Source organism: Lucilia cuprina, chromosome 6, assembly GCF_022045245.1.
Source record: "Lucilia cuprina isolate Lc7/37 chromosome 6, ASM2204524v1, whole genome shotgun sequence".
Taxonomy (NCBI): domain Eukaryota; kingdom Metazoa; phylum Arthropoda; class Insecta; order Diptera; family Calliphoridae; genus Lucilia; species Lucilia cuprina.
In genome coordinates this window covers 58,064,452-58,087,114 of record NC_060954.1, presented here as the reverse complement: position 1 = coordinate 58,087,114, position 22,663 = coordinate 58,064,452, and the positions used below count along the sequence as shown (strand labels likewise).

At 30.2% G+C, this 22,663-nt stretch overlaps 1 protein-coding gene and 1 long non-coding RNA gene across 2 annotated transcripts in view; both read right to left on the bottom strand.

Annotated features, from left to right (window-relative positions):
* LOC111688007 overlaps positions 1-19,842 on the bottom strand; it is a 30,255-nt gene extending 10,413 nt beyond the window's left edge. Inside the window, exons 1-11 of the mRNA XM_046954216.1 lie at positions 19,685-19,842; positions 18,544-18,977; positions 18,396-18,478; positions 17,832-17,978; positions 16,963-17,055; positions 16,586-16,749; positions 16,345-16,510; positions 13,572-13,734; positions 13,440-13,497; positions 13,270-13,353; positions 12,999-13,131 (exon numbers count right to left, since the gene is read on the bottom strand). Of these exons, the coding sequence (XP_046810172.1) occupies positions 12,999-13,131; positions 13,270-13,353; positions 13,440-13,497; positions 13,572-13,734; positions 16,345-16,510; positions 16,586-16,749; positions 16,963-17,055; positions 17,832-17,978; positions 18,396-18,478; positions 18,544-18,900 (1,448 nt within the window). The 5' untranslated portion in view covers positions 18,901-18,977; positions 19,685-19,842. The remainder of the gene's footprint in view (positions 1-12,998; positions 13,132-13,269; positions 13,354-13,439; positions 13,498-13,571; positions 13,735-16,344; positions 16,511-16,585; positions 16,750-16,962; positions 17,056-17,831; positions 17,979-18,395; positions 18,479-18,543; positions 18,978-19,684) is intronic.
* Positions 19,843-21,624: 1,782 nt separating this feature from the next.
* Positions 21,625-22,210, bottom strand: LOC124420807. Its single transcript, XR_006941385.1, has 2 exons — positions 22,089-22,210; positions 21,625-21,997 (listed from the first exon to the last, which is right to left on the bottom strand). It is a non-coding gene; the product is annotated as an uncharacterized LOC124420807 (long non-coding RNA).
* Between the last annotated feature and the right edge of the window lie 453 nt (positions 22,211-22,663).

The following is a 22,663-nucleotide window of genomic DNA, read 5'->3' as shown; positions in this document are numbered from 1 at the left end:
TAGAACTGAACTAGAACTGAACTAGAACTGAACTAGAACTGAACTAGAACTGAACTAGAACTGAACTAGAACTGAACTAGACTGAACTAGAACTGAACTAGAACTGAACTAGAACTGAACTAGAACTGAACTAGAACTGAACTAGAACTGAACTAGAACTGAACTAGACTGAACTAGAACTGAACTAGAACTGAACTAGAACTGAACTAGAACTGAACTAGAACTGAACTAGAACTGAACTAGAACTGAACTAGAACTGAACTAGAACTGAACTAGAACTGAACTAGAACTGAACTAGAACTGAACTAGAACTGAACTAGAACTGAACTAGAACTGAAATAGAACTGAAATAGAACTGAAATAGAACTGAACTAGAACTGAACTAGAACTGAACTAGAACTGAACTAGAACTGAACTAGAACTGAACTAGAACTGAACTAGAACTGAACTAGAACGAAACTAGAACTGAACTAGAACTGAACTAGAACTAGAACTGAACTAGAACTGAACCAGAACTGAACTAGAACTGAACCAGAACTGAACTAGAACTGAACTAGAACTGAACTAGAACTGAACTAGAACTGAACTAGAACTGAACTAAAACTGAACTAGAACTGAACTAGAACTGAACTAGAACTGAACTAGAACTGAACTAGAACTGAACTAGAACTGAACTAGAACTGAACTAGAACTGAACTAGAACTGAACTAGAACTGAACTAGAACTGAACTAGAACTGAACTAGAACTGAACTAGAACTGAACCAGAACTGAACTAGAACTTAACTAGAACTGAACTAGAACTGAACTAGAACTGAACTAGAACTGAACTAGAACTGAACTAGAACTGAACTAGAACTGAACTAGAACTGAACTAGAACTGAACTAGAACTGAACTAGAACTGAACTAGAACTGAACTAGAACTGAACCAGAACTGAACTAGAACTGAACTAGAACTTAACTAGAACTTAACTAGAACTGAACTAGAACTGAACTAGAACTGAACTAGAACTGAACTAGAACTGAACTAGAACTGAACTAGAACTGAACTAGAACTAAACTAGAACTGAACTAGAACTAAACTAGAACTGAACTAGAACTAATATAGAGCTGAGCAAGAGTTGAACTAGAACTGAACTGGAAGGGAACTGGAACTGAACTAGAACAAAGTTAGAACTCATTATAGCTCAACGTAATGTTATGTATTTACTGACTTTAAACTTCAGGAAAAATAATTTACAATATTTTACAAAATAAAAATCAACTTCTCAATTGTTTTTATCGGAGTTAATTAAAATCAAAATGTCTTAACGTGCTAACTTGACATTAATGGGAACGCACGAAAAGCTTTAAATAATTTATTTGAAGTCTACAACTTTTAACGAGTCGATTTTTTTTTTTTTGTTCCTCTTAATGTTTTATCAATTAAACTGGGACGAAAAAAAACTTCCACGCCCAAGTACCAATTTCAAATAATATTAATGGTTGGCTGTTGGTGTTCGCTACTTTAGTTAATAAAATATTTTCCCCTTCGGAGAATTAAAAATTATAATTTATAAATGGTTTTATGTATTAAGGAAAATCCTTGATTTAAGTGATTATATTTGTTTGGAATTGGTTGCTAGCCATTTAAGTTGTGCCCACAACTATAAAAAAAACTAAATGAATAATTGATGTAAATAAATTTCTTTTGAGTCAAACAACAAAAAGATGTTTTCATCAAATAAACCAAAAACGAAAATGACAATCAGTAGCAAATCTATATATAATATAAAAGATAACGTATTTATGTGCAAACATATAAACAATTACTAAATATATGTACTCTTCAAATTTAAAAATGATGATGTTTTATAATTTTTAATTTTGGTAACGACTCTCAGCTTCTCCACCCACTAAACGCAAAAAAAACAGGAAAATTGGTTAAATTGGGGGTGAAATTGAGAGTTATAGAGAATACTACAAACAAAAAGGTCACACTCAACACACACACAAACAAACAACAAACCATGAGTTTCATCATGTGACCACCGAACCATGAGTTTGTTTGGGTTTGTTTTCACCCATTATCCTGTAAACAAAAGGAACCATGGACGGAAAAGAAAACAAACCAAACATATACCACAACTAACTACTCTATAGTAACATTGTGTTGCGGGAGTGTTGTAGCATGATGGCATTAATTTTACCACTTTCCAAAAAGGTTCGTTTTCTCGCTTAAAGCACTTTAACGTGCGTAGTCATTAATATTAAGAAATAAATTTCGTTACGAAAAATGGAACAAGATCAATGTTTATATAAGCATTTGTTTGTCTATTTATCTTTATATTTGTAGGTCAATATATAGAAAGTAAGATTTAAGAGAATGAGTTGTTTTTGTTATTTCAAATCCTTTATTGAATTCTAACGAACATTGGGTGACGCCGAATCTTATACAACATTGTAAGAATGTTAAAATCAGAAATATATTAACAAGAACTTAACTAGAATAACTTAAAAAATGAGCTAGAGTTTAAATGGAATTGAATTAGAACTGAACTAAAACCGAACTTGAACTGGACTCGAACTAAAACTGAACTTCAAATGAACTAGAACTTAAGTGGAAATAAAATAGAAATAAACTAGAAGTGAACTAGAAATGAACTAGAACTGAACTAGAACTGAGCTTGATCTGAACTAGAACTGAACTAGAACTGAACTAAAACTGAACTAGAACTGAACTAGAACTGAAGTAGAACTGAACTAGAACTGAACTAGAACTGAACTAGAACTGAACTAGAACTGGACTAGAACTGAACTAGAACTGGACTAGAACTGAACTAGAACTGATCTAGAACTGAACTAGAACTGAACTAGAACTGAACTAGAACTGAACTAGATCTGAACTAGAACTGAACTAGAACTGAACTAGAACCGAACTAGAACTGAACTAGAACTGAACTAGAACTGAACTAGTACTGAACTAGATCTGAACTAGAACTGAACTAGAACTGAACTAGATCTGAACTAGAACTGAACTAGAACTGAACTAAACCAGAACTAGAATTCATACGCTCACGGGGTAACACCCGTGAGCGTATGTTATAATAGTGGCTATGTAAAGTACTTCACAGCCGAATCCATTCGCAACTTGTATTTTAAATTTGTTTTGTTAAGTAAATTGTTGATTGTTGTCCTATATTTCTGAATTTTTCTTTTTATTTTCAATAATCAATTTATATTATTGCTGTTTGTTTCGTCGTCGTTGTTGTGTTATGTCAGTGCATAAATGTTTGTCGTTCTATTTTGTTTATTGAAATGCTTATTTAAATGTTTACTAATGGCTGGGTTTACTCGTCTATTTTATTCCTATAAAGGACTGGGCCAATAACACCCACAATAAAAACCACCCAACCCCCGATATCCTTTGGGTACCTTTGAGTATCAACTTACTTTGTGTTGAAGTAAATGTATTTGTGTGGTTTGTTATTTCTAATGTTGACTTAAATGATGATGTTATAATGGTATTGAAGTTGTTTTTTAATACTTTTTTGTTGTTTTCCTTTTTTTCTTGTTTGTGACCAATGGGTTGGGTGGTTGTTTGGTTTGACGCTTGTTCCTGCTACTTGTTCAAATGACGCAAATTAAAGCATGTAGTTAAATGAAAACATATTTTGTTGAAAATATGAAATTTATTAGAATTTGCAAATGGTGCCACAATAATGTGCTTCTCATCGACAAATCTTATGGAAGATATGCTAAGGTTTTATACATTTAATGAAATGAATAAACTAACCAGAAAGAACAGAACTAGAACAGAACTAGAATAGATCTCGAACAGGACTAGAACAGAACTAGAGCAGAACTAGAACGGAAATAGAACAGAACTAGAACAGAACTAGAACAGAACTAGAACAGAACTAGAACAGAACTAGAACAGAACTAGAACAGAACTAGAACAGAACTAGAACAGAACTAGAACAGAACTAGAACAGAACTAGAACAGAACTAGAACAGAACTAGAACAGAACTAGAACAGAACTAGAACAGAACTAGAACAGAACTAGAACAGAACTAGAACAGAACTAGAACAGAACTAGAACAAAACTAGAACAGAACTAGAACAGAACTAGAACAGAACTAGAACAGAACTAGAACAGAACTAAAACAGAACTAGAACAGAAACAGAACTAGAACAGAACTAGAACAGAACTAGAACAGAACTAGAACAGAACTAGAACAGAACTAGAACAGAACTAGAACAGAACTAGAACAGAACTAGAACAGAACTAGAACAGAACTAGAACAGAACTAGAACAGAACTAGAACAGAACTAGAACAGAACTAGAACTATAACAAAACTAGAACTGAACTGGAATGCAATGTTTTTTTAGTTTTGTTGATGATGTCTAATATCCCGAAAAAAAACCTATTTCCTTGACAATATATATACTCGTTTGCATTAATTGATATTAAAATAAACCCCAGGTAAGGGAGGTATAACTGTGTGGTTAAAGAATATTCATTTAAATTTGTTTTTCTATTTTTTTTTGCTGCCATACCTAAATTTACTCAATTTTCTAAAAATGTGGCCTATTTTCATGTATCGTTTCTTATTTCATTTAATATGCTGTTTGTTATTTGTATTTTATGTGCTTTGGTTTTTTCCAGTAAATTTCGGAGAAAACTCTGGTCTACTAGTGTACTCTGGCACCACTTGGACAAATTAAGAATTTTGTAATTTAAGCCTTGTAGAGGTAAGAACCCTAAAGGGTAAAGCTTTCATAACCAATGAAACCAAAGTAAAGTTAATTTTCAAAACCATATTATCAGTACTACATACATAAAGGGAGACAGACAGAAAATAAAAACAACAAATGAAATTTATTTGAAGTAAAATGCTAGTCCTCTTTGCACTAGGTATAACAAAATGAAAAAATAACCAGGAGGATATAAATGCAAAATGTTAGAAAAAAAATACTCCTACACACAATTTTATATTATTACAAATGAACGTAAAGTAGTACATGCAAACATAAACAAAACATTTATAAAAACAAATAAAAATAATAAATTCGGTTGTAGAGAATCTTAAATGTCCATGATTGATAAATGGAAAAGTTCAAATTCCAAAGAAAATTCAATTTTCTTCCGAAAATATCGGTTTTAAATAGTCTGAACAAAGGAATAAGCAAGATCGTTTTATACCCAAAGCCTAGATCGGTTTACTTAAATGTTTTACAAAAGAGTTAACAAAACGACTATTCCAGCTATTTTCTTGTAAAGAGAAAATAAAAATAGTAGGAACAAATCTCATAAAAAACTGAGCAGGAAAAGCCTTATTAAGTGCCGTTGGTTAAACTTACAACTATGAATAAAATGAAAAAAAAATGTGCACAGAAAAATACTCTCTAATAAATTTATTATGAAAAAAGAACCTGAAAACACTTTGGTTTTGTAATTGTGGTTTTCTGTTCTTTGTGGAACGGTCAGAAGGGATGATAGAAAAGAGGTGAGTTAAATTTCCATTTTTATAGTTTTCGATTTACTTAATATAAATGAACTTTGAACATACATAAACATGCATATTGTTACGAAAATCTTCCTTATCTACTAGTAGCCCTTTCAAGACTTAGAGAAGTTTAAATTTACAAAAATCAGCTTAACTTTACTAGACTAGAAGTTGGCGATTTATTTGAAACTTTATTTTCTGAGTTTTTTAGAAATTTCTCCCTGAAGCCATTAAAGACTATCGTCCCAACGTAAGAAAACCAAACAGATAGAAACAGGTAATTGGAATCTATGATTACAATAAAAGTACAACTTAAAAGCTAACGGTATTCTTTAAAATCAGAAGCTCGCAGATTGTTGTCAATTGTGAGCATATCAAAAACATTAGTGTTGTTGTACGTATACATATATACTTCGACAACGGATGTTATTGAAAAATTATAAACAAGTTGGTAGAACAAAACTAGAATAGAACTACAACTGAACTATAACAGAACTAGAACAGAACTGGAACAGACCTAGAACAGAACTAGAACAGAACTAGAACAGAACTAGAACAGAACTAGAACAGAACTAGAACAGAACTAGAACAAAACTAAAACAGAACTAGAACAGAACTAGAACAGAACTAGAAAAGAAATAGAACAGAACTAGAACAGAACTAGAACAGAACTAGAACAGAACTAGAACAGAACTAGAACAGAACTAGAACAGAACTAGAACAGAACTAGAACAGAACTAGAACAGAACTAGAACAGAACTAGAACAGAACTAGAACAGAACTAGAACAGAACTAGAAACAGAACTAGAACAGAACTAGAACAGAACTAGAACAGAACTAGAACAGAACTAGAACAGAACTAGAACAGAACTAGAACAGAACTAGAACAGAACTAGAACAGAACTAGAAACAGAACTAGAACAGAACTAGAACAGAACTAGAACAGAACTAGAACAGAACTAGAACAGAACTAGAACAGAACTAGAACAGAACTAGAACAGAACTAGAACAGAACTAGAACAGAACTAGAACAGAACTAGAACAGAACTAGAACAGAACTAGAACAGAACTAGAACAGAACTAGAACAGAACTAGAACAGAAACTAGAACAGAACTAGAACAGAACTAGAACAGAACTAGAACAGAACTAGAACAGAACTAGAAAGAACTAGAACAGAAACTAGAACAGAACTAGAACGGAAACTAGAACAGAACTAGAACAGAACTAGAACAGAACTAGAACAGAACTAGAACAGAACTAGAACAGAACTAGAACAGAACTAGAACAGAACTAGAACAGAACTAGAACAGAACTAGAACAGAACTAGAACAGAACTAGAACAGAACTAGAACAGAACTAGAACAGAACTAGAACAGAACTAGAACAGAACTAGAACAGAACTAGAACAGAACTAGAACAGAACTAGAACAGAACTAGAAACAGAACTAGAACAGAACTAGAACAGAACTAGAACAGAACTAGAACAGAACTAGAACAGAACTAGAACAGAACTAGAACAGAACTAGAACAGAACTAGAACAGAACTAGAACAGAACTAGAACAGAACTAGAACAGAACTAGAACAGAACTAGAACAGAACTAGAACAGAACTAGAACAGAACTAGAACAGAACTAGAACGGAACTAGAACAGAACTAGAACAGAACTAGAACAGAACTAGAACAGAAGTAGAACAGAACTAGAAGAGAACTAGAAGAGAACTAGAACTAGAACAGAACTAGAACAGAACTAGAACAGAACTAGAACAGAACTAGAACAGAACTAGAACAGAACTAGAACAGAACTAGAACAGAACTAGAACAGAACTAGAACAGAACTAGAACAGAACTAGAACAGAACTAGAACAGAATTAGAACAGAACTAGAACAGAACTAGAACAGAAGTAGAACAGAACTAGAACAGAACTAGAACAGAACTAGAACAGAACTAGAACAGAACTAGAACAGAACTAGAACAGAACTAGAACAGAACTAGAACAGAACTAGAACAGAACTAGAACAGAACTAGAAACAGAACTAGAACAGAACTAGAACAGAACTAGAACAGAACTAGAACAGAACTAGAACAGAACTAGAACAGAACTAGAACAGAACTAGAACAGAACTAGAACAGAACTAGAACAGAACTAGAACAGAACTAGAACAGAACTAGAACAGAACTAGAACAGAACTAGAACAGAACTAGAACAGAACTAGAACAGAACTAGAACAGAACTAGAACAGAACTAGAACAGAACTAGAACAGAACTAGAACAGAACTAGAACAGAACTAGAACAGAACTAGAACAGAACTAGAACAGAACTAGAACAGAACTAGAACAGAACTAGAACAGAACTAGAACAGAACTAGAACAGAACTAGAACAGAACTAGAACAGAACTAGAACAGAACTAGAACAGAACTAGAACAGAACTAGAACAGAACTAGAACAGAACTAGAACAGAACTAGAACTAGAACAGAACTAGAACAGAACTAGAACAGAACTAGAACAGAACTAGAACAGAACTAGAACAGAACTAGAACAGAACTAGAACAGAACTAGAACAGAACTAGAACAGAACTAGAACAGAACTAGAACAGAACTAGAACAGAACTAGAACAGAACTAGAACAGAACTAGAACAGAACAAGAACAGAACTAGAACAGAACTAGAACAGAACTAGAACAGAACTAGAACAGAACTAGAATAGAACTAGAACAGAACTAGAACAGAACTAGAACAGAACTAGAACAGAACTAGAACAGAACTAGAACAGAACTAGAACAGAACTAGAACAGAACTAGAACAGAACTAGAACAGAACTAGAACAGAACTAGAACAGAACTAGAACAGAACTAGAACAGAACTAGAACAGAACTAGAACAGAACTAGAACAGAACTAGAACAGAACTAGAACAGAACTAGAACAGAACTAGAACAGAACTAGAACAGAACTAGAACAGAACTAGAACAGAACTAGAACAGAACTAGAACAGAACTAGAACAGAACTAGAACAGAACTAGAACAGAACTAGAACGGAACTAGAAATGAACATTACATTGTGTCGTCGTACGTACGTATGTACTTTAAAAACGGATGCTATTGAAGAATTATTAACACTTTGGTGTCAATTTGGAACCAGGCATGTTTATTTGTTTCCCCTATGTCTACAAGTTGCTAAAAGGACTTTTCTTATTCCGTTTATTGGGAATCTTATGGCTGTGTTTAAAATCCAAATTGAGGGATGAGAATGTCGGTTGATAAGCTGGCTTCGGTCCTTAGTGTAATTTTCCTTCCTTGTCCAAGTATGATTAGGTTTGAATCTGTTTATACCATGCTCAGCTTTGAACCCTATTTCTCAGAGACAAGGAAACCTGGTTATCTATCTGGACAATATCAAAAAATATAAGACATAATTGATTTATTTTCTAGATATTCAATTTTATAACAATATTTTCTTAATTTTATCATTATTGTGGAACCTTTTTAGCTTGATAATGAAAGCAAAAAAACGAAAGCTAACAGGGAGGAATATTAAATTAATAACATCCTAATTATTAGTGGTTTTTAGTCTTTTTTTGGGTAATAATTTCCACTTTTATTTGTGGAAAAATATGAAGAAACAACATTTTGTTTTTAATATTTTTTTTTTTTTGTCTGTTTCTTTTTGTTAATAATATAAATTAAATATTATTAAAATACTCATTAGACTTTATTATAAAGCATAACAACAAATAGATAACAGCAATGTGTATGTATGTTGCTAACCCCGATAAACCCTTAAAGTATAATAAAATACAAGGAGGATATAAACATATTTTGGTATTTTGGTAAATGGCATTAATTAAACCTATTTGCCCTAAACAGTTTCATTTTATGTTTCATCACTTACAAAACGTTCTATTTGTTGTCCCTTCGTTTTTTCTTTTTTTTTTAATAAACTAAATTAAATGGTTTTTAATTAATTATTTCGAATATATTGAGTAGCTTCTTGTTTTTTTCGCATTACAAAGTTTGTTTATTTTGGTTTAAAATGCAAATTAGCTGAAGAGTAAATTTTGGTTGAATATGTAGAAGAAAATTATTTTAATTAAAAATGTAAAAACATGACAATAAAATTTGTGAATAATTAATGTTTATACGCCTACGACAAACGTTTAAATGAATTAATAGAAAACTAATATAATTTCTAAACAAGTAAGAAATTATAGTCGGGCGAGGCCGAACATATAATACCCTACACCTGTATACAAATAAAATGTGATTTAGTTTTCATAATAAAGCATTTAAGTTGAATTGTATATTGCCACAGATATACTTAAGTCATTTATTGTTTAATAAAACTGTGGATAAAAATTTTGATGGGGGCTTTTTAGAGGGGTTAGGGTCAAATGAGGCCCTATAGTTATAAAGTTCATCAGGGTCATCAAGACTAGTATAGAACTTGGTTTTGCAGCTTTTTGTCGAGATACGAGCATATTAAACATAATTATGAACTCAAAAGCCCTATTTGGCGGGTTCAGTTATATGGCGCCTAGGTGAAATAATGGACCGATGTTAACTTTTTTTAATAGGATTCGTCTACAGTACCATAAATGATCATGTGCCAAATTCCACTGAATTATCTCCAAAATTGCGACCTGTAGTTTGATTACAATGTTCACAAGTCCTATTCGGGGGGTACAGTTGTATGGGGGCTAGGTGAAATATTGGACCGATCTTAACCATTTTAAATAGGCTTCGTGCCTGGGACAATAGAAGATAATGTACCAAATTTCATTAAATTATCTTCAAAATTACGATCTGTAGTTTGATTACAATGTTTACAAGTCCTATTTGGGGGTACAGTTGTATGGGGTCTAGCTGAAATATTGGACCGATCTTAACCATTTTCAATAGGCTTCGTGCCTGGGACAATAGAATATCATGTGCCAAATTTCATTAAATTATCTTCAAAATTGCGACATGTAGTTTGATTACGAGGTTTACATGGACGGACGGACATAACTGAATCGACTCAGAAAATGATTCTGAACTGATTAGTATACTTTAAGGTGGGTATAGGACCAATACAAACATCAGCACAAACCCAATATACCCTCCCCACTAAAGTAATGTAGGGTATAAAAATCATAATAATATGTTCGTAGAATTGTTAAATTAAATAAACATATTGTCAACAAAAAGTTTGATTAAGAAGCTTAATTGGTTGGGCAATACGTTTACAGTGTGGCTTAAGGTATAATCTAAAGGAATCTATTACCATTTCTTGGTAAAGATACTTTTTGTTATTAAAAGAAAAAGGTACTTAGCAAAACTTAGCAAAATTATCAAAAACTTTCTTAAATAAACTTATTGTTATTCAATTTTTCATTAAAATATACTTTTTTTAAAGTAGTAGAAAAAGTACTTTTTTTTAAAATAGTAATAAAAAGTTTTTATTTTAAAAATAATTTTTTTTAAATTTAAATTATGGAAAATAAACTATTTTTAACTAAATTTCATAGAAAAAGAAAACTATTTAAAAAAAGTAAAAAAAGTGCTAATAGTAGCAGAAAAAGTACTTTTTGAAAAATTATTTTTATTAATTTTTGTAAATTGAAATATTTGAAAATTAAGAAATTTTTAATTCAATTTTTTGTAAAATTATATTTTTTTAAAAAAAGTACTAAAATTAATACTTATTAAAGTAAAAAATTTAATTTAATGCTAAACAGTTTTTAAAAAATACTTTTCTCGATCTAAATCTTTAAAAATAAACAATTTTTAGAAAAATTCAAAAAAAATAAAAATGGTAAAAAATACATTTTTAAAAAAGTAGTAGAAAAATTACTTTTTTTTAAAGAAATTAAAAATCGTTTTTATTTTATAATTTTCATAAAGAAACAATTTCAAACTAAATTTAGTATAAAACAAAACTTAAAAAAGTACTTTTTAAAAAAGGTAGAAAAAAGTACTTTCTAAAGTAAAAAATTAAATTTTATGCTAAATATTTAAAAAAATCCTTTTTTCTATGTAAATCTAAAAAAATTTGAAATATTAAAAAATAAAAAGTTCTTTTTTAAAAAAGTAGTAGAAAAAAGTACTTTTTTAAATAAGAAGTAGAAAAAAGTACTTTTTGAAAATATTTTAAAATCGTATTTATTTCAGAATTTTAACAAATAAACAATTTCTAACGAAATTTCAAAACATTTTGTAAAAAGTAGTGAAAAAAGTACTTTTTAAAATAAAAAATTAAATTTTATGCTTAAAATTTTTTAAAAATCCTTTTCTCTATCTAAATCCTTAAAAATAAAAATTTAAAAAAATATATAAAAAAGTAGTACAAAAAGTACTTTTAAAAAGAAGTAGTAGAAAAAGTACTTTTTGAAAACAAAAAATTTAATCTTTTTTAAATCAGATTTTCTATAAATACATTATTTCTAACTAAATTTCATAAAAGAAAAACTTTTTTAAAAAAGTAGTAAAAAAGTACTTTTTTCAAATATTAAAATATTAATTTTTAAGCTTAAAATAGTATTAAGAGTATAAATAATTATATTTTATTAACCTTTTTCTAAAAAAATGTGATTGTATGAAAATTGTATTAAAATGTACTTTAAAAAAAAGTAGTAGAAAAAGAACTTTTTTAGGAAAAATTAAAAAAAAAATAATCAATTCTTATTAATGTTTTTGAAGAAATAAATAATTTTAAACTAATGAATTTAATGATTTTAAAGGAATAAACAATTTCCATCTAAGCTTTTAAGAAAAATAATACTTTTTAGAAAAAGTAGTAAAAAAAAGTACTTTTTGAAGTGTTAAAATTTATAAAAAGTTATTTGATATAACCAAATTTTTCTTTAATAACTTTAGTAGTAAAACGTTATTTTAGTAAAATGTACCTAAATAAAAAAGTAATAAAAATGGTACTTTTTCACAAAAAACAACAAAAAAATACCAGTTTATGATTACAATCCAAAAAAGTAAACGTTTTGTATATAATTTCTTTAAAAAACAAAATTTTTAAAAAAGTAGTAAAAAAGTACTTTTTAAAAAAGTAGTAGAAAAGATACTTTTTGAAAAAAATTAAAAAAAAAATAGTTTTTGTTAGAAACTTTCGAAATAAACCATTGTTAACACATTTTCTACAAAAAAAGAACATTTCTTAAATAGTATTAAAAAAGTACTTTTTTAAAAAAATTTCAAAATTAGTAATAAAAGTGTTTTGAAGTAAAAATTCTATGCAATTAAATAATAACTTTAATAAATTAACATTTTGCAATAATATTTTTTAAAAAAATAAGTTTTTTAAATAGTAGTAAAGAAGTACTTTTTGAAAAATTAAAAAAAAAAACTAAATTAAAAATTAATTTAAAAAATTTTATTTTAAATAAAAAATCGTAATCGAAGATTTTTACAACAAAGAAAATAGTACAATTCTCAAATCGTAGTAAAAATGGACATTATTAAAAATTTCAAAATTTTAAGTAAATTTCAAAAAATCTGCTATTTTTTTAAACTTACCTTAACCAATGACGTTTCGTAATACTGGTATGACAACAAATGGCATCATATTGATCGGCCACCCATACAATTAATATTATATAAAATGCTGTGGTTGTATCATTGAAAAATTCCGACATTATAGCTTCCATACCTAAAGGTTCACAAAAAAAAAACAAAATATTTAATAAAAGAAATCAAATATTCATAATTAATAACTAATAATCCAATACGTTTTTCAGTTTTTTAAAATAAAAAGAAAAACATATACATAAATATAATTTACACTTACCCACTAAAGCTAAAATGACAATTAACAAAGGAGCTATAGGGAAACGAGCAGTAACATTAAATTCCAACATTTGCAAAAGATCCACTAAATTAAAAAAGTAAAAAAACTCATAAACACATATAGCAAATAAAAATGTTATATTATTCCACATATAACAACCTATAACTTACCTATAAAAACAAATATTTGATGATGGGAAAATCTTAATAACATCGAAATTGAAAAGGTCTATTTGAAAAGTAAAGAGAAACCAAACAAAATATTAGTTTAAAAACATAACAAAAAAATATTTTTTTACTTACAAATAATAACATTACAAAAAATGCTGTAGGATATGAACTCCATGCAGTCCACCAGGTTGAAACAAAACGATAATGTTCACCGGTTATAACATTACGCAAATAACCTTTATTTTCTTCTTGTTCCGCTATAACACGTACTGAGGCCATTAATAAATCATCATAGCTGCAAAAAAAAAAAAACGAATATAAAATTAAACAATAAATTATATTTAAACATCAAATGAATTTAAATATCAAAATATGTATTTTAAACCAGCTAGAAAAATGCTACATCACATAAGCTTAAGTCACGGTAAAGTGAAGTTAATCATATCACTAATATCTCCTAGTTCTAGTTCAGTTCTAGTTCTAGTTCAGTTCTAGTTCAGTTCTAGTTCTGTTCTAGTTCAGTTCTAGTTCAGTTCTAGTTCAGTTCTAGTTCAGTTCTAGTTCAGTTCTAGTTCAGTTCTAGTTCAGTTCTAGTTCAGTTCTAGTTCAGTTCTAGTTCAGTTCTAGTTCAGTTCTAGTTCAGTTCTAGTTCAGTTCTAGTTCAGTTCTAGTTCAGTTCTAGTTCAGTTCTAGTTCAGTTCTAGTTCAGTTCTAGTTCAGTTCTAGTTCAGTTCTAGTTCAGTTCTAGTTCAGTTCTAGTTCAGTTCTAGTTCAGTTCTAGTTCAGTTCTAGTTCAGTTCTAGTTCAGTTCTAGTTCAGTTCTAGTTCAGTTCTAGTTCAGTTCTAGTTCAGTTCTAGTTCATTTCTAGTTCAGTTCTAGTTCAGTTCTAGTTCAGTTCTAGTTCAGTTCTAGTTCAGTTCTAGTTCAGTTCTAGTTCAGTTCTAGTTCAGTTCTAGTTCAGTTCTAGTTCAGTTCTAGTTCAGTTGTAGTTCAGTTCTAGTTCAGTTCTAGTTCAGTTCTAGTTCAGTTCTAGTTCAGTTCTAGTTCAGTTCTAGTTCAGTTCTAGTTCAGTTCTAGTTCAGTTCTAGTTCAGTTCTAGTTCAGTTCTAGTTCAGTTCTAGTTCAGTTCTAGTTCAGTTCTAGTTCAGTTCTAGTTCAGTTCTAGTTCAGTTCTAGTTCAGTTCTAGTTCAGTTCTAGTTCAGTTCTAGTTCAGTTCTAGTTCAGTTCTAGTTCAGTTCTAGTTCAGTTCTAGTTCAGTTCTAGTTCAGTTCTAGTTCAGTTCTAGTTCAGTTCTAGTTCAGTTCTAGTTCAGTTCTAGTTCACTTCTAGTTCAGTTCTAGTTCAGTTCTAGTTCAGTTCTAGTTCAGTTCTAGTTCAGTTCTAGTTCAGTTCTAGTTCAGTTCTAGTTCAGTTCTAGTTCAGTTCTAGTTCAGTTCTAGTTCAGTTCTAGTTCAGTTCTAGTTCAGTTCTAGTTCAGTTCTAGTTCAGTTCTAGTTCAGTTCTAGTTCAGTTCTAGTTCAGTTCTAGTTCAGTTCTAGTTCAGTTCTAGTTCAGTTCTAGTTCAGTTCTAGTTCAGTTCTAGTTCAGTTCTAGTTCAGTTCTAGTTCAGATCTAGTTCAGTTCTAGTTCAGTTCTAGTTCGTGTTCAGTTCTAGTTCAGTTCTAGTTCAGTTCTAGTTCAGTTCTAGTTCAGTTCTAGTTCAGTTCTAGTTCAGTTCTAGTTCAGTTCTAGTTCAGTTCTAGTTCAGTTCTAGTTCAGTTCTAGTTCAGTTCTAGTTCATTTCTAGTTCAGTTCTAGTTCAGTTCTAGTTCAGTTCTAGTTCAGTTCTAGTTCAGTTCTAGTTCAGTTCTAGTTCAGTTCTAGTTCAGTTCTAGTTCAGTTCTAGTTCAGTTCTAGTTCAGTTCTAGTTCAGTTCTAGTTCAGTTCTAGTTCAGTTCTAGTTCAGTTCTAGTTCAGTTCTAGTTCAGTTCTAGTTCAGTTCTAGTTCAGTTCTAGTTCAGTTCTAGTTCAGTTCTAGTTCAGTTCTAGTTCAGTTCTAGTTCAGTTCTAGTTCAGTTCTAGTTCAGTTCTAGTTCAGTTCTAGTTCAGTTCTAGTTCAGTTTCTAGTTCAGTTCTAGTTCAGTTCTAGTTCAGTTCTAGTTCACTTCTAGTTCAGTTCTAGTTCAGTTCTAGTTCAGTTCTAGTTCAGTTCTAGTTCAGTTCTAGTTCAGTTCTAGTTCAGTTCTAGTTCAGTTCTAGTTCAGTTCTAGTTCAGTTCTAGTTCAGTTCTAGTTCAGTTCTAGTTCAGTTCTAGTTCAGTTCTAGTTCAGTTCTAGTTCAGTTCTAGTTCAGTTCTAGTTCAGTTCTAGTTCAGTTCTAGTTCAGTTCTAGTTCAGTTCTAGTTCAGTTCTAGTTCAGTTCTAGTTCAGTTCTAGTTCAGTTCTAGTTCAGTTCTAGTTCAGTTCTAGTTCAGATCTAGTTCAGTTCTAGTTCAGTTCTAGTTCAGTTCTAGTTCAGTTCTAGTTCAGTTCTAGTTCAGTTTTTCTAGTTCAGTTCTAGTTCAGTTCTAGTTCAGTTCTAGTTCAGTTCTAGTTCAGTTCTAGTTCAGTTCTAGTTCAGTTCTAGTTCAGTTCTAGTTCAGTTCTAGTTCAGTTCTAGTTCAGTTCTAGTTCAGTTCTAGTTCAGTTCTAGTTCAGTTCTAGTTCAGTTCTAGTTCAGTTCTAGTTCAGTTCTAGTTCAGTTCTAGTTCAGTTCTAGTTCAGTTCTAGTTCAGTTCCAGTTCAGTTCTAGTTCAGTTCTAGTTCAGTTCTAGTTCAGTTCTAGTTCAGTTCTAGTTAAGCTCTTGTTAAGTACTAGTTCAGTTCTTAACTATGAATATGTATTAATGTTTTTGCAAAAATAGTAAACCATACTAATACACTCACCCCAGCAATTCTTTTAATAGAAATTTACTAAATTTATCACCAAAACATTTATTATTTAAAGGATCCAATTGCACCACACGCACTGGAATTTGTAAACGTTTACGTGTAGCAGGTGATAAACGTAAATGACCATATTCCAAAGAATATTCTACTATATACTGTTCATCTAAAACAAAAATAAGTATAAAACATTAATTATAATAAAAAAAAAACTAAATAAATTTACTAATCTTATACTCACCATCATCATTATCATTATTTTCATTATATTCAGCATTTAATTGTTTATATTTTAAGTAATCGGCATAAGTAGACTCGTGTTGCAAATAGTAAGTATAAGTCTCATTTGTGGCATATTTATGATGATACAATTGATTTTTAGTTTTCGGTCCAATACCATAGAAACTGTAAATTTTTGTTTGTTTAAGTTTTAGAAAATAAAATGATGAATTCAAATTGGATGTCGCTGTGACAGCGTAAAAGAATAATATAAAAAGTATGTATATAAAAATAGAACTTATGCAAAGAGAATAATTTTTGTTTCAACAAAAATTTATTTTGTATAAGTTATTATTTTTTGTTTATTAGAATTCATTTGATGGCTGTACTTATACTTACTAGTCGTATTGAAGTTTACGCATAAAGTTTTCGTGTGCTTGATTTTTTTCATAGATTTCCAAACGTTTATCTAGATTAGGTATAACTTCAACTCTGTAAAGATAATAGAAAACACACAAATATGATTCACAAGTTTTTCTTTATACACTAGTATTGACCAGTATTCTAGGCAATATACAAATATGTGGACTAGTCAGTAGACTTGTCTTTGAACTAGTCAACAGAATAGAATGTGGACTACTCAGTAGACTAGTCTGTGGACTAGTCTTTACACTTGTCTTCGAACTAGTTAGTAGACTTGCCTTTGAACTAGTCCATAGACTAGTCTGTGGACTAGTCAGTAGATTTATCTATGGACTAGTCGGTAGACTTGTCTACGAACTAGTCAGTAGACTTGACTATGGACTAGTCAGTATACTTGACTAAGGATTAGTCAGTTGTAGTGTCTATGGAATAGTCACTAGACTAGTCTGTGGACTACTCAGTAGACAAGTCTGCGGACTAGTCTGTGGACTAGTTAGTAGTAGTATTAGTAGTTGTCTATGAACTAGTCACTAGTCATACCTATGGACTAGTCAGTAGACTTGTGTGTGGCCTAGTCAGTAGACTTGTCTTTGGACTAGTCAGTTGATTAGTCACAAGATTTGTCTATGGACTATTCGGTAGACTTTGTCAATAGACTACTCTCTGTAATAGTAGACTTGTCCGTGAACAGGTCACCAGAATAGTCTTGGAACTTGTCAATACAGTAGTGCTGGGACTTTTGAACAACCTGAGGATTAGTTCAGACTATTATCTTGTTCACAGACTAGATCTTAAGTAAATTACCATTTTCTGGCCAATAAGGTATTCGACATGTTACTACTTACCTTAAAACACCATCTCGAGGCCAATCTTGTACATGTTCCAAACATGTAGCTGGATTTTTAATGAATGACATGTGTATATAAACTAAAGCCGAAAAGAACAGCAAAGCTTTAATTAAGAAAAAATACTCCAAAGTGCGTTGAAACGGTCTGAAAAAGAGAAAAAACTAAATTTTATAAAAAAATAAAGAAGTAAAATATTTCTAGTTCCCTTAAACTTTTTGCTTTTGGGAAAATTAACAGCCCTGTATCTATTATCTTCTGGTCTCTATATCGAAACAATAGTTTTGTTGCTTTGAACGGACAAAAGGGGTTTTATCTCCGAAAAGCGACTTAATAAGAATGTCATCGAATTAACCAGTTTCTAACGTCTGAAAAGGACGTTTTTATGTCATTTTCAAAATCCAATTCCGACAATGATTGAATTCCATGACATTGCCCAATATCTTTCAAAGCAAAGGAACAAACAAGTGTTTACTATAGCAACTGAAGAGCATATTAAAAATCACCTTTCAAGAGATTCGTTACCTTAACGTATATTTACCAAAACAAACACACTTTACTCACTTGGGAAACATTTGGGCATAAATTAAGGCCACCTTAAAGTAAATGGCATGAAACAGACGATTACGCATATTCATAATGTTGTTCTGAAAGCAAAAAGAACATAATTATATACTAAAACTTATGTAAACGAAATTCCACAATAGATTACCTGACCCGGAGCTCCAACACCTATATTAACACCGGCTACACCGGGGCCACGATTACGTTGATTATTTATACCATTGGCAGCCAAATAACTGACACTGATAACATTGGCCATTTGATTAACATCGATTTGAACAGCAGCCGGTTGTCGTTGTGGTAAAGGCGGCTCAGCTGGCTGAGGCGGTTGTAAAGGAGCAGGAGCAGCTGCTGGAGTTGCTGCATTTGAGCCGGTTGATTGTTGCGACGTTGAGGCGGTAGCCTGTTCTCTAGTTGGTGCCGTATCCGTTGAATTTTGATGGTTGTTTATAGGTGTTTCATTGTTGGAAGAATTCACCACTTCACTTGTCGCAGTATCTGCCATGTTTTCTTGCTAAAGTTGTTGTTTTTCAAGCTATTTTTGTAATTTTCAGCTTCCTTTTGTATTTTCTATGGTGTTTTCTATAATTAACACATTGACAATAATTAAAATATATATAATTGTTAAAAAGAAACACAACTTATTGCTACAACTCCATGACACTTTAAAATCGATTTATTTTTTGTTTGCAGTTTGCGTATTAGAAACACATTAAACACAATTTTTTTTGAGATACAAAACTTCCGTATTCTTTTAATTTAACTCAAAATAAACAATTTACAAAAGTATTTAGAAAAATTTAGACAAACAAAGAAGAAGAAAAAACACAATTAAGCAGAGCTCAGCTTGAGTGAGTGGTTTTTGTTAAACCTCTCTTTTTTTCAATGTTTTGATTTGAAATCTCCCACTGTACGGGTAAATAACAAGAACAACAGCAGCAATAGTAAAAATACTTTTTTTTCTCAACTTCTATTTATTCTTTTCTTTCAAATTATTATTTCTCTGCCATGTCAAAATAATTTTTGTCCAATAGGAAAAAAACAAGTAATAAAACTTTTTAGAAAAACCTCCATTACTTTTTTTAAATCAATTACTTATATTCGCAATATTATCTTTTTTTTTGTACCCACAAGATTGGTCAACCAACCATCTTGCGTCGTCAGTTGGCACAATAAAAAAAAAGTAAAGAAAAACTAGTCAGAATTGCTCAACTTTTTTTTCCACAAATATTTAACACTTGACATTTTTAAGCCTTTTAATTTTTTGTTGTTATTTAGCTCGTAAATACCTTTTAGTTGTTGTATCTTTTGGAATTATTAAACCACATTGTTTTTATTAAATAATTATATATTTTCCAATAATCGTTTCTTGCTTAATTTTGCTTGAAAATTACAAACATAATTTTCTTGTGTGAAAATTATTCTAAAAAAAATCTGACTAGTTTTTTTTTATTTGCCTTTGACAAGCAGATGATTTCAATAAGAATGACAGCACAAAAGAGAAAATATAGAAATGTTTGTGTTGTCAACGCTGGTTTAAAAAAAATCGCTGTAAATAAATATCAACAACATAAAATTGCGAAGCAATTTTTTATACATTAAATTATGTAGTTTGGTTTGTGTCTTTACTTTAAGACATACAACTTGGCAGCACTTTAAAGTTTCCAACTCCATATTTGTAGAAAAATTTTAACAAAATGCTGATTTTATCACGACAACTAATAAATAATTTTATTGAAATTAGGGTTCTATAAATCAACTTTCGAAAATAGTAGAAAAGTCACAAAAATCGAAAAAAGTCGGAAAGTCGTAAAACGTCGACAATTTATAAAATATTAAAAGACGACTTTTAATCAAATAAAAAAAGTCAAAAAGCCGAAAAATCGACTTTTCATAAAATGCAAAAAGTCGATTTTTAAATAAAACTCGTCGATTTTTAAATAAAAGTCGAAAATAAACAAAAGTCTATTTACTATTACTATTTTTAAAAAATAAGAGTCGAAAAGTCGACTTTTAACTTTAAAAACGTCAATAAGTGGAAAAAAGTCGATAAAAGTCGAAAAAAGTCGGAAAAAGTCGAAAATTTTAAAAAAGTGGAAAAAGTCAATAACACTATAATAGTCGAAAAAAACTCGAAAAAAGTCAAAAAATAGTCGGAAAAAAGTCGAAAATAGTCAAAAAGTCGAAAAAATCGAAAAGTCGAAAAAATCGAAAAGTCGAAAAAAGATGGAAAGTCGGCTATTTATAAAATACTTATAGTCTAAAAGTTGACTTTTAATTAAATGAAAAAGGTTGAAAAATCTACTTTTCATAAAATGCAAAAAGTCGATTTTTAAATAAACCAAAGGCGAAAAAGTCGAAAATATACAAAAGTCTATTTACTATTACTATTTAAAAAAATAAGAATCGAAAAGTCGACTTTGAACTTTAAAAGTCGAAAAGTCTGAAAGTCGAAAAAATTCGATAAGTTGAAAAAGGTCAATAAGTCGAATAAAGTCGAAAAAGGTCTAAACTCGAAAAAAACGAAAAAAGTCGAAAATTTAAAAAAAAGTGGAAAAAAGTCAAAAACTCTATTATAGTCGGAAAAACTCGAAAAAAAGTCAAAAAATAGTCGGAAAAAGTCGAAAGTAGTCAAAAAGTCGAAAGAAGTCAGAAAAAGTCGAGAAAAGTCGACTATTTATAAAATACTTATAGTCGAAAAGTCTAAAAGTCGACTTTTAATTAAATGAAAAAGGTTGAAAAATCTACATTTCATAAAATACAAAAAGTCGAAAAGTCAACTTTTAACTAAATGAAAAAAGTCGAAAAGTCGACTTTGAATGCAAATTTTGTAAATGACATTTTAAGGTTCTATTGTTGAATCGAAAAGTCGACTTTTCGACTAATTGCATTTAGTTAAAAGTCGACTTTTAGTATTTTATAAATAGTCGATATTTTCCGACTTTTCGAATTTTTCCGACTTTTTTCGACATTTTGACTATTTTCGGTTATTTTTTTTACTTTTTTTCGATTTTTTCCGACAATTTTAGAGTTTTTGACTTTTTTCGACTATTTTTAAGTTTTCGTCTTTTTACGACGTTTCTGAGTCTAATATAGACTCGGGGCAAATCATCATATTGCTGTCTATTCACACTGTTGCTAAATTTCTAGAAAAACGTCAAATTAGTATCAAGATTTTAAATAGGCTCTGGCTATTCGATAAAATATTTTACCAAAGGGCGCAAAATACTTATATATAATATATTCTATTAATTTACTTTTTATTTATTTTTAATTCTTTCATTATTTTTTTTATACAACAATTTTTCATAAAAGAAAATGAACAATAGAACGATGGATACATATTTTTTCCTTCACGACTGTGCTGTCGACAACTTTTTATATTCCGCATTCCTATTAGCTTTTTATAATAATTTTATTGCAAACAAACACATTTATTGATAGGAAAGATCGGATCGGATGAACTAAGGGCAGCTTAATGTAGATTTCTTTGTCGTGTTGTGCACTTGTTCTTCCTCGCCAGAATACTAGAGTTAAATGAGTGTTGTGTAGATTCAGTTAATGTTTTGGTTGTTTATCTGTGTCCAATACGTTTTTTTGTGCTAAAAAAGGACGGTTTTATCAGTAATTTAATAAAACGAGTTTACGATTCGCTTTGTAGCATTTTGTTTTATATTCTGTATTTATAAATACCGCAAGTTGCTGTAAATGTATATTTTTATTTGCTAAATTTTGCAATGATCTTCCATATGTTTTGGCTTGTTAAATGTGGAATATGCATATAGTGGCATCACTGTGAATTTTCGTACTATGGCAGAGTTACCTTCTCATTCTGTAATTGTAAACATAAGGGTTCTATAAATCGACTTTCGAATAATCGAACAATCGACTTTTTGTCGAAAAAAGTCGAAGTCGACTATTTTGTTCCAAAAAAGTTGATAACTCGACTATCGTCTATGAAAAAAGTTGAAAAGTCGACTTTGTAAATAAAAGTCGAAAAAAAATCGAAAAGTCGGAAAAAGTCGAAAAGTCGACTATTTATAAAATATTAAAAGTCGAAAAATCGACTTTTAATTAAATGAAAAAAATCGAAAAATCGACTTTTAACTAAATGCAAAAAAGTCGAAAAGTCGACTTTTCATAAAATGCAAAAAGTCGAAAAGTCGACTTTTCGTTTCAACTATAGAACCCTAGTAAACATGAAAGCTAATAAGTGCTGGTCCACACTACGAAACTTTCGTAGAGAAACTTTTTCTTAAATTTCTTTT